Raw genomic sequence first — 27,048 nt, forward strand, 5'->3', positions numbered from 1 at the left:
GTTAGCTATTAAAGAAATATCAGAAAGGAAGGAGTTTCTAAAGGCATTAAAATTAGCAAGGTCAATAGCAAAGCATTTGAACATATAAGATCTAGAACAAGTTATTTTAGCTATTTTTGGAAGAGGTTGACTGTCTGTATTTAGCATGATTCATGGAAGCTTCCCGCTTTGTTACACCACAGCTATTTTTTGGTAACTGTTTGCGCCTTTCTTTGCCTTCCTAAGTTCCTAGTTTTTTCTTTTTCTTCTTTTTTTTTTTAAAGTATGCTGTACTCTTATTAATCTTATCTTTTGCTTTTTGTAAATTGTGAGCGAGGATGCAGGTTCTGTTTCTAACACTCAAGTTGCCACTTGAACTCTTTAGGTTTTTTTTTAAACCTTTTTTTCTCCATCTGAGTTATATAGAGAACAAGTACAACCATAGGGCCTTTCCCACATTTTGCAGGTGGTGCAAATATAATACTCCCTGACTACAAGCATATGTATTTAAGCAGTTGCAAAAATAAGTTCACAAAAATAGATTACCACCTTTAGATATATTTTCGCTCTAAGTAATGTAAAATCTGCTTGTTAACATTTTGTATGATCTTTCCTAGCCTAATGTCACAAAGTTTTATGTGTGTCTTAATAAACCTTTAGCATAACTTTGAGTTTCAGGCCTATACATTACCACCTTGAAAGCAAAAGTACTAAAATTTTGTTTCTAATTATTCTTTTAAACTACTGACATGGCAATTTGACAAAATGGAAAAGTGCTCCTGGAAAAACATACTTAAGTTGCTGTAAGGCTGGAAGGGACCTTGAGAAGTCATCAATCTCCCTGGGTAACCTATTCCAGAGCTTAACTACCCTTATAGTTAGAAAGTTTTTCCTAATATCTTTTCCTAATATCTTCTAAATCTCCCTTGCTGCAGACCAAGCCCCTCTGCATACAAAACACAGCTTATGTTGCCAGGAAACCCCTTCTACTTGGCCACAGCCTGTTTGCCAGCAAAACGAGCGTTTCCAAAGTTAGCTCTTAAAATGAACAAACAAAACTTCTATACAGAAATGGTAATACTTCAAAAAGTCCAAGGGACTGGACTGATGCTGAGCTGTGGCTAATGAATGCTCAGCATAGCAGAAAGGGATACACATATGCTACCAATATGGAAACATGTATTGCAGTCCAGCTAGTCATGGCCCAAAACAGATGAGATCAAATAATTTCTGTCTATGTCCCACCCTAAGAAAACATTTTGAAGCCACTGTTGCATATTTTTCAATAGCCACTATACTGGTGATATTCACAGAAATATTTTTCAAGGCAAAGGGAAAAAAAGACTCCAAAAAATGCCAGCTATGCCAAACAAGGACTGGGTGAGAGAAAAGTGACAGAGTTGGGAATCTAGGTCTCCTGAAAGCAAGCCCACTTCTCACACTACTAGAATCACGATATGGGGCTTTTTCAGTTGTCAGAGGCAACTTATAGGAATGTTGTCGAAAACAAGCAATATCTTTAGAAACACCACAAAAAGTAAGCAATATTTTCAATCAGAGAGGTTGAAATTTACAACCAACTGAAAAACTTAAATTTACCACCAGCAATGCAGGCAGTAAGTGTGGGCTACAGATTTAGGTTCTTCTCATAAGCTTGAAGCTCAGTATCTGAGAAATAGGTTGCTTTAACTATTTCATTTAAAAAATATTTTAAAATATTTTTCCAAACATTACAACTCAGAAACTAACTTTTCTCATGTGTTCAGAATTAGAGCCACATTTCCTATGTCTCAAACTTATGTCAAACTTAAGATGGTACCTTATTTTTGAGTGCTTATTATTCTTTATTACAGTTGAAACACTACATTTTTAGTGACCATCTTTATAATAGATGTAGTGATTTAGCTCTCTTATATCATGTGACATTAACTTTAAGAATTTATCTTACTGCCTCCTGGGCCTCTTGGAGCTAGACATATGGCAGAAAAAAACAAGTCACTTCACATGTTCCACCTGTTGTCTGGAAATACCACGCATCTTATTGTGAGTAGCCATTAATGACCATGTTGTAACCAAAGATTATGTAGGTTCTGGTAGCATTTGGTCATCTACCCATTAAGCAAAACCTTTTGGCAAGATTTATTTTAGTAAGAAATTGAAAGACTAAATAAGGCCTTGAATAGCTTTATTGAAATCTGTATTAAATAAACATGCGCATTTCAAATGTAAACCCAAGTGAACTCAAGTGCAGACAAAATTTTAACCTCTGTCATGCAGGAGGTTAGTTTACATTAAAAAAAACTCAGAAAGCAGCTTTAAAATACCAGGATGAAACACCAGCTTTAATATCAAGGTATAATGCAAAGCCATGTCCAACATACCTCATTTATATCCTGGTCAAATGCAATTTTTTAAACTTTTTAATGCTAACATAAATAAATAATTTACCAAAATGTGCACTCACAGAGTGAACTTTTATTTACAATACACAATTTATAACCTATTGTATTTGATTAGTTCAAGTGAAGAACATCATACTTTTTGCTTTTCATAACAGTGGGACACAAAGCAATTCTTCAGGTAGTAGATATGTGAAGTGTGCCCCCACACTTAAGAGCTCCTATCAAAGGCAGTATTGTATACAAATCAACAATACATTCGTCCAACTAGATCAAAGGGAAAGCAGCAAATTAAAAATGTTTCAAACTGTCACACTTATTTTTGGCATCCTGGATCCTTGAACATGGTTAACTAAAGTCCAATGCAAGGTTTGTATGCTTTATATACTGTACAGGTTCTGACTCTTGGACATGCAAATGCCAATTCTCCTATAATAAGTTACTTTTTGAGATAAGCTGTAAGGCTATGGTGAATTCCATCAGGAACACACAGAGAAAATTAACAGACCTACCTTTAAAACCAATTGTTCATTCACAATTTAAAGGCAAGTTATGTGGAAAAAAATTTTTTATCTAAGCCTGATGCAAAGTCATTACTATGGATACAGAATACTATTAAATCTGTCCCTATTACAAAGTAGTTTGAAAGCTGCCAAACTTCCCACAGTGGGGGGAGGACTTACAGCACAATTTTAAATTTTGGACTGACACCAGATTAAAGTTATGCATGGCTTATAAGCAAGGTAACAGGAATTATAATGTCAACAGAGTAGATCCAACAAGCAACAGGGGATACTTACATTTAATTGAAAAACGTTTGTTAATTCAGCATGAAATCCAGAACCTGTTCGACAGCAGCAATAAGATCAACATAATATTCTGGATGTTTAACTATACCACAAAAGGTTAAAACACCTTTTCAAGATATTTTCTTCTATCATGATTGAGTTTAAAATTGGTCAACATTAATTTCTAGGGAGAAACTTGAAAATTTGGTGTTTCAGGAATACTACTTCTCATATTTATGCCACATGTACTAGCTAAATAGTAGTGCATGTGACAGCCTAATATACATGAATAAAATCATCCAAAAATAGGCTCTCCACTGTAGTATTCTTGTAATACTAAGAAAATAAATGACCAAAGTCCACAAATTTAACATTTTAGTTATTAACTCACATCCCAAATGAAGAAAACATAATTCATCAAAACAGCAGCAGAAAACTTAAAAGGGGTTTATTTGTGATATCCTATAGATAGCTTGTGAATACAAGACTGTAAATGTATTAGAGACAATTTCTGTTTAAGTTTTCATTGTGTTTCTCTTCAAGTACTGCACATATTAAAATGCAATAAAGGATTTACATTCTGTTATCTGAAATTCCCCATCTCAGATTTTATTTTTAATTTGGTGGGCAATTTCATTCTTTCAATAGATATCTCCAGTGAGAAAGTCTTTCTTTTTATGGCTTCTAGGTCTTCTATTAGTTAGTGTGCATACAATTTTCGTTTTCTATATCATTCTCATTCTCATTGCTGTCTTCATCACTCTCTAATGGGATGCCTGTGGCAGCTGAAGCACCTTGTTTAGTTTCCCGGTCAAGAGGGAAAAACCCAGTTCCACTGATAGTGTCCTGTCTCTGGTAGAAGAGCACATACGCTGCTTTGGACTGTCAAACAAGAAAAAACAAACTGTTACTACCTTAATGATCATCAAAGGCAAATCTTTTGCTTTTTGGGAGAAGCTCTCCCATCGACATAGCGTTGTCTCCACGGAGGTTAGGCCATAATAACTATGTCACTTGGGGTTTGGATTTTTCACACTCCTGAGCAAGGTAGTTATACCAAGATAGATCTGCAGTGTAGACCTGGCCTGAAGAGGACTCTCTGTAAACTTGAAAGCTCATGTCTCTCACCAGCAGAAGTTGGTTCAATAAGATATTACCTCACCCACCTTGTGTGTCTAACACTGAGTGCTACCTTTACTAACCTCCCATGATTATAAGTGTGTAATTGTTTTATGTTGGGAGTGTTGGATTTTCTAGGAAACAAGATTCATTCACAGCTCAGTACAATTTTTCTGAGTGGGTAGGGGAGGAAATTTGAATAAGTTTAGTTAACTTAAATTCCACTGCCACAAAGAAGCCATCTTTATCAGTATACCTCTACCCAGATATAATGCGGTCCGATATAACATGAATTCGGATATAATGAGGTAAAGCAGTGCTCCAGGAGATGGGGATGCTTTACCTCGTTATATCTGAATTCATGTTACTGCAAGCGGTTCCTCTGCGCCCGCCTGTTACTTGCTGTGGCCCTCCCCGTGGTCCCCCAGCCCCAGCTCACCTCTGCTCCGCCTCTGCTTCTCCTCCCTCCCAGGCTTGCTGCGCCAATCAGCTGTTTGGTAAGGCAAGCCTGGGAGGGAGGAAGCGGAGGCGAGCTGGAGCAGGGAGCAGTTCCTCTCCCTACCCCGATATAACGCAGTCTCACCTATAACATGGTGAGATTTTTTGGCTCCTGAGGACCGCGGTACATCGGGGTAGAGGTGTATAAACATATGCCCTATATCACTGCAGTTTGCTCTGACAAACTACTGTAGTGTCACACTGCTGGTGACAGATTACCCACCTAGAGAGTATATAACAGCAAAACAAAGAATCAAAGTTCCCCCATCCCCGGCTACATTAAATCAAATACAACAAATGAAGAATTATCAAGCAAGACAGAAATGAAAGGCATGCAAAAATAAGCTCTTTAACACATTAAAATGACCCCTCTGCACACAACTGTGTCAATTCTCTCCCATCCCACGTTGTTTTGGTCAAGAAGTAATGGGATTTTAACTTAAGAAAATTTAGCATCACCTACATCGCCAATTTTGAACACTTTCAGTGTTTGCATAAGGAACCTAGAATTTAGGAGATGGAGATCACAATACTATATAATATATATATATATGATGAATTGCACGGCTAGACCATTGAAATTTCTAGCACTAAATCCTAATTGCTGTGACTTAAATAAACAAGGACAAGATTAATGGAACTCAAGAAACCTATCTATGGAGAAAGCACCAGAGGAAATGTCTAATCAAATTTATGGCAACTCCAGGGATTTTACCATACTATTGTCAGATTATGTTAAGAAATGTTCTGTGTTGTCAAAACTGACACTCTTAGTTTAATGGCATCAGTCACATTGAGAAGCAACTTGGAGAAATCAGACAAATACATTTGGCAAGTACTGTTTAGCTCTGTTGTCTAGTAATGAATGTGTGGATTTTAGTAAGCGTTCTTTTTCTCAGGGCGGCTTTTTCCATGTGGAGGTTATAGTAAATCATCATGTATTTGATATCACAGTCTGTTGATAGGAAAATGACTGGTATCTTAAGTTCAACCTTATGTCTACCCTTGTAGGTCTAAATGGGATAAGAATATGAAATGCTAAGAAAACAGTCCTAGTGAAACAAAAACACTGCATGTTAATGGAAAATGTTTTTAAAGTAGAGTAAATGTATATAATGTATAAATTAGGGTAGTCAAGCAATTCAAAAAACTTAATCATGATTAATCGCGCTGTTAAACAATAGAACAACATTTATTTAAAATATTTTTGGAGGTTTTGCTCATTTTTAAATATATTGATTTCAATTTCAACACAGAATACAAAGTGTACAGTGCTCACTTCATATTTATTTTTTATTATAAATATTTGCACTGTAAAAAAATAGTATTTTTCAATTGACTTAATACAAGTACTGTAGTGCAATCTCTATTATGTACAAAAATAATTGCATTCAAAAATAAAACAATGTCAAAACTTTAGACCCTACAAGTCCACTCAGTCCTACTTCTTGTTCAGCCAATCACTCGCACAAGTTTGTTTACATGTGCAGGAGATATTGCTGCCTGCTTCTTATTTACAATGTCAACTGAAAGTGAGAACAGGCATTTGCATGGCACTGTTGAAGCCAGCATCACAAGATATTTGTGTGCCAGATGCGCTAAAGATTCGTATGTCTCTTCAGGTTTCAACCACCATTCCAGAGGACATGCATCCATGCTGATGATGGGTTCTGCTCAATAATGATCCAAAGCAGTGTAGACTGACATGTTCATTTCCATCATCTGAGTCAGATGCCACTAGCAGAAGGTTGATTTTCTTTTTTGCTGGTTTGGATTCTTTAGTTTCTGAAGAGTGTTGCTCTTTTAAGACTTCTGAAATCTTTCAGATTTTGGAAGGCTCTTCAGATTCTTAAACCTTGAGTTGATTGCTGTAGCTATTTTTAGAAATCTCACATTGGTACCTTCTTTGCATTTTGTCAGATCTCCAGTGAAAGTGTTCTTAAAACGAACAACATGCTCAGTCATCATCTGAGACTGCTATAACATGAAATATGTGCTAAAATGCGGGTAAAACTGAGCAGGAGATATACACCTCTCCCCTAAGGAGTTCAGTCACAAATGTGATTAACACATTATTTTTTAATGAGCGTCATCAGCATGGAAACGTTCTCTGAAATGGTGGCTGAAGCATGAAGAGGCATACAAATGTTCAGCATATCTAGAACATAAATATCTTGCAAGCCGGCTACAAAAGTGCCGTGGGAACACCTGTTCTCACTTTCAAGTGACATTGTAAACAAGAGGCGGGTAGCATTATCTCCTGCAAATGTAAACAAACTTGTTTCTCTTAGCGATTGGCTGAACAAGAAGTAGGACTGAGTGGACTTGCAAGCTCTACAGCAGGGGTTCTCAAACTTCATTGCACCATGACCCCCTTCTAACATCAAAAATTACTACATGACCCCAGGAGTGGGACTGAAGCCTGAGCACAAGGTCTTCAGCCCCAAGCATTGGGCTTTAACCCAGGCAGCGGATCTTGGGCTTCAGCTTGGCCCCAGGCTTTGGCTTTCGCACTGGGCCCCAGAAAATCTAAGCCAGCCTTGACCACCCCGTTAAAATGGGGTCCCGACCTACAGTTTGAGAACTGCTGCACTAAAGTTTTACATTGTTTTGTTTTTGAGTGCAGTTATGTAACAAAAAAACCCGACATTTTTAAGTTGCACTTTCACAACAAAGAGATTGCACCACAGTACTTGTATGAGGTGAACTGCAAAATACTATTTCTTTAGTTTATCATTTTTACAGTGCAAATATTTGTAATAAATATAATATAAAGTGAGCACTGTACACTTTTATATTCTGTGTTGTAACTGAAATCAATATATTTGAAAATGTAGAAAAACCTCCAAAAATATTTCTATTGGTATTCTATTGTTTAACAGAGCGATTAAAACTTAAAAAAATTAACTGCACGAGTTAACTGCAATTAAACGACAGCCGTAGTATAAATGCAACATAATATCTAAACATTTTTCAAAATCCCTTTAAGGTTTCAATGGTGTTCCCTCCCACCCTTGCGTTAATTTCTATTAGATATATGTCCTTTTTTTCCTTCTTTGCAATTGCTTTCTCACAAGAGGAGTGAGCTCTGGCTTGCTAGTTTTTTTTTTTTTTAAATAGAATTTAATAAACAGGGCAAAGTTTGCTAAGCAAGAGTTTGAACCATTACCTTAAGATAGGAAGATAGCTCTTGCTATGCTTAAAATATAATAAACATGCAAACAGTCCTCAAACTTCTTCTGAAATCTGCTGGGTTTTGGAATGTAAACAAACACTGTTGTGTATTTGCATTGTCCCTTAAACAAATCAAAAGGCTACCAAAGTTAAACTACAAATTAGTTTTCAGGTTTTGAAGATTTATACTTTTCTCCTCCCAGATAAGAAACAATAGCCGTAATTTCAGAAAAACAAGGATACTTGCCACTATTTGGTCCTCAGATGCAGTTGATACACTACTGTCATCGAAGTAGTACCATTTTCCATCATCTTTATTTTTTGCAAAAGCAGTATCTAGGACCCAAAAGAAGCATGTTAACTAAGAACTCTGGCAACTGAGAAAAATAAAAGTATAAAGAATCCAAGCTGGTCCTCATCAAACATATGACTTTTGAATCTTAGTATAGATAATATAGTATAAACTTATTAACAGTAGCCATATCATAGCTATAAGATTCATACTTGTAACCAGCCTTTTTCTTTTTCATTATGTTGATCCAAGTATTCCAGGTTTAGGTATTTTTTCACCCTACTATCAGCAAGAAAAGCATATGCCAATTTGGCTTTCACCTTTTTAAAAGAGTGTTTAATGGAAAGGGCAGTCAGCCAGAATAAAGGTTCTTAGAGGCTTTTACCCAACTCTTCATTCCTCTCCTCCTTTTGAATGAGAGGCATAAAATCTCAGACCACGAAAGCAAAGTGAGTTGATATTACAGCCCTGTAATGCTTTTTGGAGAATACGTATGTCCCTTCCATGACAGGCTCAGCCAACACAAAGTGCAAAAGAACTTAATATTGTTCTTGAAAGCTCATCTCAAATAGATATTTGTATTCAACTACTGTATACATTTCACGTAACAGAATTAAATGACATGAGTATTTAGTTAGTTATTTATTTTTGCCCTTTGGCCATTTTTAAAAAACACAGCTGATTAATAGGAGTCAATTTTAGTGCTAATAAACAGTCAAAATAAAACAGAACAGAAAGTTAATATGTAAAATGATGGTGTTCAAAATTAACTTACAATGCCCTCCTCCCATTCCTCCATAGTGGTTGGACACAGCAATCAAATTATAGCGGCAAGGCCCTGCATTTGGATTAATAAGGAACTCTGACATATCCAAGTCACTGTTTAAAGAAAAGCTCACATTATGTTAATGTTTTTTTTTTCCAACTGTTGCTTAACATTTGAGCGTTGTCTTCGGGCCCTTTTATTTTAACACATATCCTACTGGAGCTAAACTGTGGCACAAAGCCTCATATATGGGAAAACACAACTGACAACACTGGAAATGTTGGGAGTGCACACATTCTCTCTCTTCTGATCTAACACAACAGGTGTGGCATCAGAGGTTGTACACACACACCCTTCTATTGTCAAATTTACATAAAAAGAATTTAAACATAAGTTAGCTTCAAACAAACACTTATCCTGGCTTCTAATTTACTCAACTGCCTGTATACAGTATCTTAACATATATTAACCTGTAACTGTCAAAGTCAAACATCTCTTTCCAGAGTCCTTTGCCAATGCCACTCAGTGAATTATTTTTCACACTTATCTGAATATTTTACTTGTTTCGTGTTACTCAGTCCCAGGAGCGGCGCCAGGGCTTTTGGTGCCCTAGGCGGGGATCCTTCCACGCTCCTGGTCATTGGTGGCAATTCTGCGGCGGGGGGGTGGGGACAGGATCCTTCCAGGATCCCAGTCTTCAGGGTAATTCGGCAGCAGGTCCCGGAGCAAGTGAAGGACCCGCTGCACAATTGCCGCTGATGACCTAGAGTGCAGAAGGACCTTCCACCGCCGAATTGCCACCCTCCCAAATCCTGGCGCCCTAGGCAACCGCCTAGGTCACCTAAATGGAAGCGCCGGCCCTGCTCAGTCCTCCCTCCCACAGCCTACATTTTCTACGTCTTCTGACTGCTTTTTCCCCATTAGTGCTGATTTGATCTGTAAATTTAAACTAATATATTTTGCAAATTATGCATGAACCCACTGAATATAAATGTTAATTAAAACCTGTATTTAATTTAATCTCAAAACATTAGGCATATTAGAAATGTGAAGGGTAAGAGTTAAATATTTCAATTCAAAATTTTTCTTACTTTATTGGAAAACCAACCAGTGTATCCAGCTTGTCCCTCATATATCTACTGTAAGAAAAGCGCTTTAGATGTACAACCAGTACTGGGGGCAGTGACCACAAATCTAACTTTTTGGTTGCTTGCTGATGTTCTTTACAGTTTGGACAATACCTGAAAGAAAGACAGTCACTTTAGCATTCATAAAGAGTGCAGGCATTAAAGTGCATCCCCAACAAGAAAGATATACCAGGTTGGACGCTGAATGTGTAAAGGCTTACACACATAAAACCAGTGCACTGTTTAATGGCCTGAATGTGAAAGATAACTTGCTAGAAATTAATGTGAGTTGTAGGTGCTCAGCTCCTTCCAGGGATCAAGACTTATTTTTGATATTTGAAATATAAATGTAAAGGACAAAAGTCAAATTGCAAAGATACTATACAATATGCCTCAGTGCTAGTCTTTATAGATTTTTTTTAAAGCAGAAAAACCTTCTGAACTCAAAAGAAGCTGAAGGAATATAGAAAATTTCAGCAAGTTATGAGCATCTGGAAAGAAAGAGGTTCCTTACCAGTAACGGAGGTTCTTCAAGTGTCACTTCTCCCATCCACACGTGTGGGATATGCTCCCACCGCACTGCCTTGAACTTAATGCATTCAAGAAATGCAGTGACCACTGGAACCACAAAAGTTCCCACTAACAGAAGTGAACATTTGTAACAGAGATAAGAGGCTGTGCAATCCCTAGCTGCCTTGGTTCCTCCTACTGAATCTTTGAGAGAATACAATTCCAAGGACGTAGGGAAGGTGGGCAGGTAAGACTCATGAAAAATAATCTTTTCTTTGAAGTGGCCTCTGCATATTTCCACTTGGGCAAATGTAAGTAACAGCACAACTTCAAGGAAGGCAGACTGAGTTCTAATTAGAAAGGACTGCAGAACTGCAAATATCATATCAAGATGACAAGTTAAGAGAATGGTGCTGCATAAAGAAAACTCCAGGAAGAACAGTCTTGAATCTTTCTATCATGGAATCCTTGCTGAGGCAGGTCAGTGATGTTGCTTTAGCCCTACAAGCCTGAGCTCCAAGACTACCAGGTGCTGACACCAAAGCCAAAAGGCAATTTTATTTTTAATTTAGATTTCTAGGAAATGTTTAAAAACGCTCTGGGTGCCTTTGATATACATTAAAAATACAATCTAGCTTAAACAAAAACAAGTGGACCAACTTCCCAGACAAAACAGGGAAAGAGAAAAAAAAATCACACAATCAACACAGGTGCATTTTGATAGGTTCGAAGTGGAAATGACATTCTTCTTACACTGCTCTCCAAAAGATACAAAAGAAGTTCAGGTAATTTTAATTTTATCCAATTAAAAACCTCAAAGCCCTCTTAATGGATATCAGGAAATACTTTTTGACTAGGAGGGTGGTGAAGCACTGGAATGGGTTACCTAGGGAGATGGTGGAATCTTCTTCCTTAGAGGTTTTTAAGGCCCAGCTTGACAAAGCACTGGCTGGGATAATTTAGTTGGAGATTGGTCCTGCTTTGAGCAGGGGATTGAACTAGATGACCTCCTGAGGTCCCTTCCAACTCTGATATTTTATGATGAAACTGAGGATCAGAGCACCAAAAGCTTATTTCCCCTCACTTCGGACTGCTTCAAATCCAGTGAAAATCTATTCTTGTCCCTGCATGGGTCCGGGACAAGTCCCGACCAAAGGACAGATCCCAGGGTCTGATGTGTAAGGCCACCACTGTGAGAAAGTCCTAAAACAGAGAGAGTGCCTGTCCTCCTTAGTTTGAGCTGTAAAGGCTTTACATGCTGAGCTACAAACTGGAAAATAGTCGTACGTGCGGCAGGTCAGGCAGCAATTATGTATATTTGATTCCAAGAAGGTGGAGGGGTGTCAAATAGACTGCTTTAAAATGTTTTTTTTTCTCCCCCCTCTCATCTGGATCTTCCGAATTGGACAGGATGCCCTGGAACAGAGTCTGCCCGGAATTCAAACTGCACATTGATCTAGAAACTATACCTGAACACAATCCAAACTACAACAACAAGCTAACAGGAGATTTTGGGTTAAAAAAAAAATAAGGAAGGTTCTCTGCTTACAGAGTGAAGCTAGCTGCAGAAAGGAAGGAAGGAAGGAAGGAAGGAAGGAATTAGGTGTCCACCTGCAGAGCCTCTTGAACATCTGATGCTGTGAAGAGGCTCTCATGAGGTTCCAATGGGCATTGCTTTCTAAAAGATCCCCAAAGCTCACTGGTACTGAGGGAACATCTCAACTGAGAATATTCAGATGTCCCCTTGTAGAAGAACAGCAGTTTATAATATATACGTTGGTTTGAAAATTCAACAATGCTACACCTAATATACTCAGCTGGCACATTTAAAAAGTCCAACTGGTCTGAAATATTCTACCAGTTGCAGAGACATCACTAGAACAAGTAGAATCTCTCATGCTAATGGAAATTTTTAAGTGAACAAAGCTTTTCATATATAAATATAAACACAAAGTGTTTGTCTAGAACACTACACGTAGACGAACTTTTCAATCTCAGCTAGAACCATACTCATTCTAATCACTTCAGTACAAATCCATACAGGAGTGGTTCTCGAATTGTTTCATAATGCAGACCAGCTCCCCTCCTATTCATGCTAGAATGGATTGTATCCCTTCCCATATGCAATCATATAACATACCAGTAGCAGTTACAGCAATTGCTTACGTAGTAAAGAAAATATTTAATGTATCTTTAACTGTGTTTTCATGCAGTTTAGCACATGGAAATAAGGACTGCAAGTACCATGTGACCAATCTGCACCTCATCAGCAAGTGCTCCATGGACAAAGTTTGAAACACTGTTTACAGAACTAGTTCAGCACATCAAGTTTCATTTTTGCTCTTACCATGGATCTTCAGCACCTAGTTTCTCCTTTGTTGTAAATAGTTCAATGCACTCTTTTAATTTCACAAAGGGCCTTTTTGGAGGTTTATATTCCACACTTTCATGTTTTTCAAAATCCTAAAGAGAAGTATTTCTTGAGTTAAGAGAACAAATGAAACAAAACTCATTTTAGTGATATCGTCTTACTATGAACAGTACCTACAAGCTCCTAAATATGGAGAACTGCTCAGAATGTGTTCAAATGTGATTTATTTTTTCTAAATTAGTAAGCCTCAGATCACCTAAATTGTAGATATAAGGTGGTTGGTTTTTTTTAAAGGTTTCTTTTATGGTACAGTATTTAGTTTATTACAAAATGCACTATATCTCTCTACTCTTTCTTTGAAATATTTCTAGAAATCTATACTTATCATAAATAGTGCATTAAACCACAAAAGTTTAGTAATTGATGAAAAAGGAGTGCAAAATAAATGACTTACCTCTGCTGCATTATCATCAAAGTATCTTTTTTTCATTTCAGGATCCCAATCCAAAGCAAGGAAAGATCTTTCTAAGAAGGAAAACACATGTTCCCCTCAAAAATACATTTATTATCTGAAAGTGTATGTTTAATTTGTACCGATTACTAACCAAAATAAACTAAAATAACTGTTGGTACAAGTTTAAGAAAATCCAAAATTTGGTTTCATTAAAATGTGTGAAAGTTATGTATTTCTAAAAATCAACAGCTTGCAATGTCAAGCTGAACAATGTTCATTGCCTCGAACAAGAGATGATGTACATATTTTCCTGAAGACAGACTATAAGCACATAGATACATATATGTATGTACTGGGAAAATAGAAGGTGCAGCTGTTAAAGGAAAGTGGTACCAGAAACACAAAAAGCATTGTGATCAAATTTAACCAAACCCAGCCCCAATGACTTACCATCAAGCCTAAGTTGCCTATCATCAAATCTAATATGTCTGGTATCATCTTTGATATAGTTGGTGTCAGTACTACCAAAATTGTTGAACTGGAATGTAAACAATCGTTTTTTGTGTCCCGTAAGTAGTTGACCTTTGCAAGTTTCCTCAGTACACAATCCATTTTCAGAATCATTGTCTCCTCCAACTGAGTCTTCTGATTGGCTGTTTTCATTCTCTGAAGGAAGTTCCTGATCCTGGCTGGATTCGTCATCTTGTTCATCTGTCTCCATTTCACCTAACGAAATAGGGCGTAATTCAACATATCTGACAATGCATTCCACTGAGGCAGCATGTTAAGGTGCCGCATTTTAACTCCTACTATAAAATTTTGAATTGTTATTGAAATTAGGAGAACCAGCAAGATGTTTGTTACACTCCACAGGACTTGTGGCTTTTTGATTTTCTCGTAAATACCTCATATGGTCTCCTTCCACATATACCAGAGTTGAAGACAGTTTATTACAAACTGGAAAGGACTCATCTTCACTCTATACACAACTTTACATATACACTGCCATTTTAAATTTCATTTTAATGTTTCCCCATTCAGCCAGTGTTCTCACACACTCCTCTTTTCACTTTCCTCATACTTTCAGCACATACACTGGAATGTTCAACTAAACTCTCTCTCTAGATATTTATGACAAAAATATTTTCTTCTTTTGAGCCCAGATGTCTGTGAACATGCTAAGAGTCCAACCAGCAAAAGGAAACCTGATACCACATTTTTTAGAGTTTAACTCCTAGCTAACAGGTCATTGCCACTCTAATTCTGCTACGTTCCTTGCAATTACTGTCTGGTGAACAAATTTCTTTACAAGTTAAAAGAAGAAAAATAACAGTCCTGCTGAGTTTAGTAACTTTGAAGCCTGAAGTAGCTATACCACTCAAAAGGAAGTTTAAATATCAAGGCTTTTAAGCCTCAAAATTGCCAATTTTAAAACACAAATTTGGGGGCTAGTCTGATGGTCTAGTAGCGATGCGTTATCCTGACACCCAGGGAGTCAAAGCTGGCTAAGTGAGAACTGGAAGTGCTGCAATGAACACTCGCATCAGTTTTTAACACTTAAGCTTGCCTGCAGCGACACAGACTTAATGTGGTGGCTTTGAGGGGGGTGGTTAGAATAAAGAGGAAAAAGGGAGAATTATAGTAATTGGGCAGAAAAGCATTAAAGTATGGCTCTTACACTGAATGCAAAATATTAAACAAATGTAACTATTCAAGCCTTACTTGGAGATCCTTCTTCGTGTATTCCATTTGGGCCATTACCATTGATACCATGGTCCTTACAGCAGTGCAGGGATCCTTCAGTGTCTTCACTTTCAGTACATGTTTTCACATATCGGCTAAAATAAACAATTGAAAATAATAATGCGCATTTGTATACCACTGGGTTTTGTTTAAGATGAGTATTTGCTTGTAAAGTGTAAGAGCACTGAAAATACAGTAGGTAGTGTAAATGCTCTTACAACGTACTGTATTCCTGCAATGAGCCACAGTTATGCTAAATGAATAAAGATAACTCATATCAATTGCTGCAATAAACTGTTTCTGAAGCACATTTCTTTTTGCTTTTTCTATAGTTATTTTTTTGTGTGTGACCTCTTTTGCTCTATATTAGTTTCTGTTTTATTTAGTAACCCAACCGTATTGTCTGTATAACTGGTCAGAGATGAAAACATTTTGCACACCTTGTACAAGACCTATGAAGACGTGTCTACAAGAGAAAGTTATACCAGTATAAGATAAGGTGTGAATTTAAACTGACATAATTATACCTGAAGAAGAGTTTTGTATAAGCTCAAAAGCTTGTTTCTCTCACTAACAGAAGTTGGTCCAATAAAAGATATTACCTCATCCACCTACTGGTATAACTTCCTGTGTGGACGTTCCTATTCCAGAATAAGTCTCTCCACGGGGACAGCTATACCAGTATAGCTATTCTGAAACTTTCGCATATAGACAAACCTTATCTGCCATGATTAAACAACGTCCCTTCCCCTCACAAACAAACCCAAAACCAAAAAAACCCTTTTCTCTCCCAAATATAACTACCCTCCTTCAAACATGACATCATTTTTCGATGCTGTAAATGCCATCAAAAATCAAACTAAAACCAGGTCTAGTCTGGCTCTCAAGAGGTTAAAAACTTAAAATATAGTCTTGACAGAAAACAAATATAACTGCCTGTGAAAATCTAATCAGATTCCCTAACAATGCATATAAAAAGCAATCATCTACAGAGCCTGATTATTACTGTTATTGACATTGAACTGTTTTTTCAAGTAATATTCTTACCACATTCTCAACAGCAGAAGGTTATACAGTTTATCTTCAGTATTGTTTCTAGGCACTGTTATAAGAAAAGGTTGACCAAACAGCGAAGAACCACTATGGTGGCTGTAACTGGTGTGTCTATACTTTTCTCTTAAACAAACAGGAATTATGACTTGCTCTGTATCCTCTGTTCTGTTGATAGCGATTTCAAATCTTAAAAAATAGAGAAGTAGGTGAGAAGAATCTGACAGAAAACCAAGACTTCTGTTTATTGCATGTTTCTTCTATACAATTAATTTATTTAGCTGAAACTAAACCCAACTCCACATAAATTTATACTTAATATTTGAGCTGTCAAGCAATTAAAAAAAGAATCGTGATTAATCATGTAAACAAACAATTAAAACTATAATAGAATATCATTTATTTAAATATTTTTGGAAGTTTTCTACATTTTCTAATATACTGATTTCAATTACAATACAATACAAAGTGTATAGTGCTCGCTTTATTTTTATCACAAATATCTGCACTGTAAAAAACAAAAGAAATAGTACTTTTCAGTTCACTCAATACAAACACTGTAGTGGAATCTCTATCATGAAAATTGAACTTACCAAAGAAGAATTATGAACAAAAAAAAAAATTGCATTCAAAAATAAAACAATGGAAAATGTTAGAGCCTATGAGTCCACTCAATCCTACCTCTTGTTCAGCCAATCACTAAGAGAAACAAGTTTGTTTACACTGGAGGAGATAATGCTGCCCGCTTCTTGTTTGCAATGTCACCTGAAATTTGGAACAGGCATTCACGTGGCATTTTTGTAGCCGGCATTGCAAGGTATTTACCTGCCAGATATGCTAAACATTCATATGCCCCTTCATGCTTCGGCCACCATTCCAGAGCACATGTACATGCTGATGACGGGTTTTGCTCACTAATAATCCAAAGCAGTGTGGACTGATGCATGTTCATTTTCATCATGAGAATCAGATGCTACCAGCAGAAGGCTGATTTTCTGTTTTGGTGGTTTGGGTTCTGTAGTTTCCATATCAGACATATCAATGTTGCTCTTTTAACTCTTCTGATAGCATGCTCCACACCTTGTCCCTCTCAGATTTTGGAAGGCACTTCAGATTCTTAAACCTTAGGTCGCGTGCTATAGCTATCTTTAGAAATCTCACATTGATACCTTCTTTGCATTATGTCAAATCTGCGGTGATGTGTTTTTAAAATGAACGTGTGCTGGGTCATCATCCGAGACTGCTACAACATGAAATATATGGCAGAATTCAGGTAAAACAGATTAGGATACATACAATTCTCACCCAAGGAGTTCAGTCACAAATGTAATTAATGCATTTTTTTTTTTTAACGAGCATCATCAGCATGGAAGCACATCCTCTGGAATGGTGGCATGAAGGGGCATATGACTGCTTAGGATATCTGGCACATAAATACCTTGTCGGCTACAAAAACACCACGCAAACACCTTTTCTCACTTTCAGCTGACATTGTAAATAAGAAGTGGGCAGCATTATCTCCTGTAAATGTAAACAAACTAGTTTGCCTTAGCGATTGGACTTAATAAGAAGTAGAAGTGAGTGGACTTGCAGACGCTAAAGTTTTACACTCTTGTTTCAGAGTGCAGTTATGTAACAAAAAATATCTATATTTGTAAATTGCACTTTCACAATAAAGAGATTGCACTACAATCTCTACAGAAATACTATTTCTTTTGTTTATCATTTGTACAGTGCAAATATTTGTAATAAAAATAATATAAAGTAAGCACTGTATACTTTGTATTCAGTGTTGCAACTGAAATCAATATATTTGAAAATGTAGAAAAACATTCAAAATATATAATGCATTTCAATTCTATTGTTTAACAGTGAGATTAAAACTGTGATTAATCACAATTAATTTTTTTTAGTTAATCACATGAGTTAGCTGGAATTAATCGACATCCCTACTTAATATGAAAGTATTTCCTGACAATAAAAAGAGATTATTTGAACTTACACATAGATGTCATCGCGTTCCATAATACTACCCAAATTTTCATCCATAGCAAATATTCTGTGGAACCTATGATTGTATATATCAGTAACTATCATCTAAAAGGAAATAGAAAATTAAGTCACTCTCTTAAATTGGTTTAAAACAATGAAAATATTTAACATTGGGCTATGTATAAATGATTCCTCAGCAATGTCTTACCTTATCTGCAGCAACACCAGACAAAGCTGAAAGTGCTGTGCAAAGGTCCAGTATATTTCCAATTTTCGGAACAACTACTTTGTACTAAAAAACAAAATGTGACAATTTCTCACTCTTAAAGGACTGAAGCCGCCTGAGAAAAGTTGTCATACATCCAGTTTGTGTACACCCTTAGTGTGTGTCTTTAAATTCTTATTTAGATTCTCATTGTGCATGGAATTTACAACCTACCATGTAACAGATTTACTCATTACATTTATTTGTTACTGCAAATATATTTTGGACATCTACAGTTTTAACTGTCTAAAAGTGAACATATTGAATATTACATATAACACTCTACAATGTGTTATTTCATGTGAGGCCACTTCTACTTTTCTATACAAAAACCCAACAGTGCAATGTATTTAGACACAGGGTAATAATTAGAAACACCTATACCCCATTTTCAAAAGTGACTAGGCCTGGTCCATACTACAAAGTTAGGTCAAAGTAATCTGCCTTGCCTTGACCTATTTATGCATGAGTCTACACTCAAATTTGTCTCTGGCAAACACAAGCAGCCTGTTTTGGTGACACAGTTAAACCACCTCCCCAAAGGACTCTGATCCATACAGGGCCGGCTCCAAGTGGAGCAGTGGAGCGGAGGTGAGCTGGGGTGGGAACAGTTCCTCTGCCTCCTCCCACCCCAGAATACTTCCTGCGGCCCTCCCCGTGTCCCCCACTGCCGCAGCTCACCTCTGCTCAGGGCCGGCTCCCGGCTTTTTGCACCCCAAGCAAAAAAAAAAAGGAGCAGGAATGCCACACCTTGGAAAGTGCCACCCCAAGCACCTGCTTGGAGCGCTGGTGCCTAGAGCCGGCCCTGGAGCCATAGTCATAAGAACGATCGTACTGGCTCAGACCATAGGTCCATGTAGCCCACTATCCTGTCTTCTAACAGTGGGCAATGCCAGGTGTCCAAGAGGGAATGAACAGAACAGGTAATCAAGTGATCCATTCCCTGTCGCCTATTCCTATTTTCTGGCAAAGAGAGGCTAGGGACTCCATTAACGTGTAGTTGACCTACTAAGTTCAACGGAGTGTAAGTGCAGACACCGCATGACCTATGTCAACTCTTAACAGTTCTCCAGCAGCTGTTCAACAATGCTTTTCCCTGCAACAGTGACTGGTCGCACTTGTGAATTCCACTGCCCCAGAACTGTCAGAGACCAGAAAACAACCCTCTTTAAAACTCCTGTGTATTTCTGAAATGCCTTTTCCTGACTGCCCACCTTGGCAAGCACACCTAGCAGCTCTCCCTTGTGTGCAGCTGTCTAACCGACCACATCAGCTCTATGTACTAGACGTGCTCCTGCCTAGAGAGATGGGAGATATTGGATCTCCTATGCCTGCTGGGAGAAGCTGTGCACGAACCACTACAGACAAGTCATACGAACATGGACATCTACAATCAGATTGCACAGGGGATGCAGGAGAAGGGATACGAAAGGGATCAGTAACAGTGCAGCATGAGACACTGTGGACACCTAGGAGGAGCCTGGACAGGGACCTTTGCAGTGGACAGGATGGGAACCCAGTGAGAGGTGAGGGTGTCCAGCTATGCCACAAGCCAGGACCTATTCAAGACTCCACCACAGCCTAGATAGTCCCAACAGCTATGCATGGATGAGCCCGCTGAAGGGGAATGAATCCTGTGTCAGTGCGTGTATGCATTTTTCTTTACAATGTTTAAATGTAAAGAAGTGCCCAACTCTTAAGTTAATAGGACACAGGTATCGATTTTTCATTGTTTTACTTGTATGAGAAACGATAGTGGTGTAACAAATAGAAATAGTGTTATCTGCTTTTCATATCACAGTAGGGTAGGGTTGGGGGGACATGCAGAGCAATTTTGTTCATGTACACAGGAATTTCCATTGTATCCTCCTGAGAGCGCCTGATGAAACTTTCATGGAGATATGCAGCAATCCTCCCCCGAAGGTTTCTAGAGATGGCAGCCTTATTTCTTCTTCTGCAGTAGGCCATTTTCCCACACCAGTCCGCAATGAGTTCGGCAGACATCACTATAGTAAACAGGCTAGTGGCTTACAGGTCTGGCAGCTTTGGGATGCCAGCAGCAGCTGTGCTCTCTGTGCCTTTGTTACCCTCAGAAGTGAGATATCAGCTAAAATCACCACTGCCTTTTGAAAAAAGTGCCTGTACTCAGTGCCATTGCCCTGTATTTGTACCCGTGGCATCAGGGGCCAACATTTCATTTTTTCCTGCAACAGCCGTGCTAAAATGTGCTTCAGAGGAAATGAGCAGAATAAGTAATCAAGTGATCCATCTGCTGTCGCCCATTCCCAGCTTCTGGCAAACAGAAGCTAGGGACACTATCCCTGCCCATCCTGGCTAATAACCATTGATGGACCTATCCTCCATGAATTTATCTAGTTCTTTTTTGAACTCTCTTATAGTCTTGGCCTTCACAACATCCTCTGGCAAAGAGTTCCACAGGTTGACTGTGCATTGTGTGAAGAAATACTTCTGTTTGTTTTAAACCTGCCACCCATTAATTTCATTTGGTGATCCCAAGTTCTTGTATTATGAGAGTAAAATAACACTTCCTTATTTACTTTCTCCACACCCATCATGATTTTATAGACCTCTATCATATCCCCCCTTAGTCGTCTTTTCCAAGCTGAAAAGTACCAGTCTTATTAATCTCGCCTCATACAAAAGTTATTCTATCTCCCTAATCATTTTTGTTGTCCTTTTCTGAACTTTTTCCAATTCTAATATATCTTTGAAATAGGGCGACCACATCTGCACACAGTAGTCAAGATGTCGGCATACCATGGATTTATGTAGGGCAATATGATATTTTGTTGTATTATCTATCTCTTTCTTAATGATTCCCAATATTCTGTTAGCTTTATTGACATGCCGCTGCATATTGAGTGGATGTTTTCAGAGAACTATCAACTTAACTGCAAGATCTCTTTCTTGAGTTGTAACAGCTAATTTAGACACCATTTTATATGTATAGTTGGGATTATGTTTTCCAAAGTGCGTTACTTCACATTTATCAACATTGAATTCCACCTACCATTTTGTTGCTCAGCCACCCAGTTTTGTGAGACCCCTTGGTAACTCTTCGCAGTCTGCTTTGGACTTAACTATCTTGAGTAGCTTTGTATCATCTGCAAATTTTGCCACCTCACTGTTTACCCCTTTTTCCAGATGATTTATGAATATGTTGAATAGGATGGATCTCAGTACAGACACCCAGGGGACACCACTATTCACCTTTCTCTATTCTGAGAACTGACCTTTTATTCCTACCCTTTGTTTCCTTTCTTTTAACCAGTTAACAATCCATGAGAGGACCTTCCCTCTTATCCCATGAAAGCTTACTTTGCTTAAGAGCCTTTGGGAGGGACCTTGTCAAAGGCTTTCTAAAAATCTAAGTACACTATATCCATTGGATCACTTGTCCTCATGCTTTTGGACACCCTCAAAGAATTCTAGTAGATTCACGATCAGTGAGCTTCTGCAAGTGAGCTGCACTGGACCATGAACAGAGGGCCTGGGGAGACAATATAGCTGATAGCATGGAGAATGAAAGAGCAGACAAGAGAAAGGGCCAGGAGTCCCAGCAGAAAAAAAAAAGAGGAAGATGCACGAGGATATAATGGGTCATTTTTGGCACCAAATACAACTGCTATATACTCCTGTTGACCTACAGGTTCAACAATCATGGACTTGCCACCCCTTTGCAGTCAGTGGCGAACTCCATTTTAGCACTTTCTTATATTCTCCAACATTCCACATGGCTTCAGGGGCCACATCTGTACTCATATCGCTCAACAGAGGGAGACAGTAAGGACAACCACAGCTTCACATACACTGATTTATGAGAGCCACAGTTGGTGTTATGTGTTACCAAAATGGACAGGAATGTTTTCTGCCTTTCTAATTTTAAAAGTTCTGTTAATTTTTGCTACAAGTTTGAATTATACTCTTTTATTATTTGCACATTTTTGCACAGTTTTTGCTATGTAGATTTGTTTTTTGAAAACAACATCTTTATTAATTCACAACACATACTGAAGAATACAAAGCAGAACTCAAAGCACCCACTACTTGTAACTGTACATGACCACAGAACTCAGATTCAGTTTAAGGCACAGTGTAATTATTATAAAATGTACAGCAAGCACTGCATAATTCACGTTTAGCAAAAGACACAGCATAATATTTAGAAATGTACAACCAGCACTACACAATTCCTAACAGCCCTCAGAAACTTCAGGGCCAGAGCACAACCCAGCAGAGCACGTTATTGTGGCTGACCATTAAAGTGGTCTTCCAAGGTCTCCCTTAACTGCATATCTCCATGTTGAGCTCTTGTAATGGCTCTTGTGTTTGGTTGTTCAAACTCAGAAGGCAGCCACTCAAGCTCCACCTTGGCAGCAACTTTTCCCCCATTGACTCTCAGATATTTCTCAAGACAAAAGGCATAACCATTTGGATATTTTTCTGACTTAGAATCAATCTTGTGAGTAAATATCACCAGCATCCTTTCAACCTAAAAGCACATTCAACTGTCATTCTGCATCTGGTGAGCTGGTAGTTGCATCTTTCCTTGTTACTGTCAAGGAGCCATCCACTAGCCACCATGAGCCAGAGGAGCAAGCGGTACACCTGATTTGTATTTCTGTATCACCAATGGCAACCTGCCAGTTGGGAAAGAATGTCTTTACTTGCAACTTTCTGAACGGTCCTATGTTCTTAAAGATGAGAGAATCATGCACCTTTTCCATATCAGCTCACACTGATGGCAGTGAAGTGTCCCCAGTGATCCACGAATGTGATCCACAGAAAAGAAGCCCTTTCTACTGATGTACTCTGGGGCAAGGAGGTCTGGTGCCAAAATAGGGATGTGTGTGCCGTATATCACCCCATTGCAGTTTGGGAACATCACTGCTACAAATCCATCCACTATTTCCTACACATTGTAAAATCACAGACCTGCATAGTAGGATAGATTAATGGCCCTAAACATTTGTATGGCAATGGCCCCTCCTTGGGATTTTCCAACTCCAAAATGACTTCTCATTCACTGTAGTAATCTGGCATTGCAAGCTTCCACAATGCGATTACCACTCAATTCTCCACTGTCAGTGCAGTTCTCATTCTGGTGTCCCTGCAATGAGGGCTGGGGACAGCTCAGCACACAGATCCCAGAATGTGACATTTTGCACTTAAAAGTTCCGCAGCCACTGCTCACCGTCCCAAGCCTACATTACAATATGATTCCACCGGCCAGTGTTCACGTCTCAGGTCCAGAAACAGTGCTCCACCAGCAATCTTACTTTTTTTTTTGCTATATTCCTCAGCAATCTGTCCTCCCTGAAATTGTCATGTCTCTTGTTGTTGCAGTTCTTCATGAGAGTCTGCAAATACTGGAGGAGTGTGCATCCTGTATTTGCCATGTTCATGACAATAGTGCACAACTATGTGGGCTCATGCTTCTGTCGGAGATGGCAGAGCGCAAAAAGTGCCATATGGGTTTGTGGACTTCAAAAAAAAAATAGCATGCAAATTATGGGATATGGCTGGCATTATAGGATGGAGAAAGTTGAATGATGGAAACTTGACCCATAGCTCCCGCTCAACCCTGGTATGATTCATTTCTACCCCACAATGCACTGCAAACATTTCCCAATAGGTATTACACTGGACAGTGGTGCAGAGCACACTGGGATACCTACCAGAAGCACATCACACTTTGCATCAGCACAAGCACTCCTGGTGAACATGCATAGCACCAATTCAAGCAGGCAAGTATACACATGCCTAAGCAATATATTATCTCTGGTGGCCGTATGCCGACAGAATTTGCACTGACCGAACAAAGTTTGTAGTGTAGACATGGCCTCAGACACTTAGCTAAAGCACCATTGAAGGTCAGTGGGACTGACACTCCTAGGTCCAAAGAGACACTCCTAGGTCTCTTTGGAAAACGGAACTGAGAGACTTTAAAATTTTGCCAACTATTCATTTCTTTTTTTAACTCCATTAAGTATAAAGAAAAAGTCAAGTCAAGCCAAGCATGGTCACACAGTGTTGTTAACTATTATAAAAACTGAAGTTAGACATTCTAGATACTACTCAGGAAAAACTGGTAGGAACAAGCAGGTGAAATTTTTCTTTAACTATAGCAAGAACTCCGAAGATCTATTATTTTTAATTCTAGGCAATCTTTCTCACTGTACACTTGCCAGTGCTTTTTCAAAGACTAAAATACAACTTTTTAACATGCCAAATGGATTGCTGTTTTGTGTGAAGACAGATGATATTTTGCAGCACTTTCACCCTGGGGAAGTGATTGAACTCTGGGTTCCTGCATGGAGTTGCAGAATACTGATCAGATGACCAAAATAAAGATTTAACATTAAGCTCTTCAGGATTGTGTCAAGAAACATAACAGTCCGTGCATGCAGTCTGTCCCAAGAGAATGTCAGACAGACACTTAGCACTTATGTGCATCAAAGAGACACAAGAGTAATTAGAAATAGACAATTCTCATCAAAATGTCATGTCCAACCACGAGGGCTCAACCTATCTCTTCAACTTCTCCTGAAAGACAAACTATTACCTTAACCTCAACACACCTAAACTCAACTCCTGCTTTTTCTTCCCTCTCTGCTACACTATTCTCCATCACTTCTAATGTCACTATCATCTGTTACTCAGTCATGTAACTGCTATCTTCTACTCCTCTTTCTCTTGACCCATCCAACCAGATTATGTCCAAACCCTGACTTTCGCCCTCCACAAGCCAACCTCCTTTCTGCTCCTGCAGCCAAAACTCTCATCAAATTCTTGTCTCTCACCTCACTTACTGTACCTGCCTCCTTCCTGGCCTCCTTAACACGCACATCGCCCCCTTCAGTCCAAAAAAACCATTGCTGCTTAAGTAACTCAGTTCTGGCCTTGTCACTCTCCTCTCCCATCTTCCACTGTTCCCTCTCCTCTATCACACCAGGTTCAAGTATTCAAGGGCTTTCACAACTCAGTCCCTTCCTACTTAACCTCCTTTACATCTCTCCTACAATCTCTTCCACCAACTACAGTCTCTGAATCTCAATGTCTGCTTCACCCACAATAGCCTATGTGCTTTGTTCCAAGTCATTCCTTTTGCATGTAATTCCCTCTTGAATTGGCCCAAAAGACCACCCTTTCTACATTGAAATATTTTCTGAAGATCCTTCAATGATGACTACAAAATATTTGTTGACTAATACTGGAAAGTTGAGGGCAACTCAGCTTAGTTTACATATTTAATAAAAATAAAAATCTGTATCAAGATCTCATTTTACTAGTGCTTTGTACTCCAACAAACTTTTCATGTTTGTCATTTTAGATTTGGGGCAGGGTCTGTGCACTTCATGTTTGCAGAGCAAGTAGCTTACTTTGACAATATTGGAAACAAACTAACAACAATAATAATAATAAATAAAGAGCACAGCCTGGATTTAAAAGATTAGGGAAAATTTATTATAATATAGTAATAAAATAAATGATCAATATCTTCCTTGAAATTGAGTTAAAGTAAAATGTGTCTTTTACAAAGTTTCCTCATTAATAAGTAACAGAGATCAAAGTCAAAAAACCATACCATCCTGACAAATGTAATTTGTCAGATTTATTGCCTGTTCTGTCATGTATTAAAAACATGAACACAAAAAAAGATTTTAACACCGCAGACAATGTTTTACGTAAACAAAAATATTTCTTACCTGCATAGGTTTAGTTAGTGGATCCATTCTAACTAAATAGACTTCCAAAGTGCGTTCTTTTTTCATGGGTAATGGAAGTGTCAAGTAACAAAAAGGATCAAAGGTTACAGAAATCTTAGCGCATTTAGGACAAACAAGGGTGGATTTAAAAAGACCATGAAATATATCTACAATGATGGAATCATTTCTTTTTAAATGGTTCTCCCAGGCTTCCTCAGCAACCACCTACAATTAAAATAGAACTTGGGTTATAGCAAAAAACACTAACAAAATGCACGTTATATATTACCGATACAAGTAGTTAATATGAGACTATCCATTACATGGGTTAAATGTACAAAAAAGGTCTGACCCCAAGGACTGCACAGGGGCTGACTATAGCAATGACACCTCAATTGTTAAGGGCACTGTGTGAGTTAAACACTTGTTAGGACAGAGACTAAGAAATCAGCTCCAATGGATGTTTGATCTATTTGGCTAACTAATTGGACAAAAGGAAGTTTAAGACAGAAATCCCCATGTGAAGTAGCCCAGGGTTAGTGTGTATAATGATGCTCTACAGACAAGCAACTTAGAGCTGTGGAATTTCCCCAGTTAGGAGTATAGATGAGAAAGGCAGGACACAGGATCTAACAAGTATGCTGAAAGTAGGAGATTGCAAGACCAGGGGTCCAAAATACAGCTGCTTTTCTTGGTGTGTCGGATGGAGTCTCTGCAAGTGGAATTGTTTGTTTATAGCCTTGATGCAGTTTTTGCTATCCCTTTTCAAAGTAAACAGGAATTGTGTACAT

At 38.3% G+C, this 27,048-nt stretch overlaps 1 protein-coding gene across 5 annotated transcripts in view; it reads right to left on the bottom strand.

The window, feature by feature from the left end:
- Window positions 1-2,147: 2,147 nt before the first annotated feature.
- USP15 (ubiquitin specific peptidase 15) overlaps window positions 2,148-27,048 on the bottom strand; it is a 132,517-nt gene continuing 107,616 nt past the window's right edge. For 3 of the 5 annotated variants that reach the window (XM_030548865.1, XM_030548863.1, XM_030548867.1), the window contains 12 exons: window positions 26,258-26,482; window positions 18,471-18,554; window positions 18,273-18,367; window positions 16,268-16,459; window positions 15,200-15,315; window positions 13,928-14,203; window positions 13,478-13,548; window positions 13,000-13,115; window positions 10,107-10,256; window positions 9,025-9,128; window positions 8,205-8,293; window positions 2,148-4,048 (listed from right to left, as the gene is read on the bottom strand). In XM_030548865.1, coding sequence (XP_030404725.1) covers window positions 3,863-4,048; window positions 8,205-8,293; window positions 9,025-9,128; window positions 10,107-10,256; window positions 13,000-13,115; window positions 13,478-13,548; window positions 13,928-14,203; window positions 15,200-15,315; window positions 16,268-16,459; window positions 18,273-18,367; window positions 18,471-18,554; window positions 26,258-26,482 — 1,704 coding nt within the window. In that variant the 3' untranslated portion in view covers window positions 2,148-3,862. Of the gene's footprint in view, window positions 4,049-8,204; window positions 8,294-9,024; window positions 9,129-10,106; window positions 10,257-12,999; window positions 13,132-13,477; window positions 13,549-13,927; window positions 14,204-15,199; window positions 15,316-16,267; window positions 16,460-18,272; window positions 18,368-18,470; window positions 18,555-26,257; window positions 26,483-27,048 lie in introns of those variants that run through there. The other 2 variants (XR_003998506.1, XM_030548866.1) reach the window with 2 other exon arrangements.

Source organism: Gopherus evgoodei, chromosome 1 (genome assembly GCF_007399415.2).
Source record: "Gopherus evgoodei ecotype Sinaloan lineage chromosome 1, rGopEvg1_v1.p, whole genome shotgun sequence".
Taxonomy (NCBI): domain Eukaryota; kingdom Metazoa; phylum Chordata; order Testudines; family Testudinidae; genus Gopherus; species Gopherus evgoodei.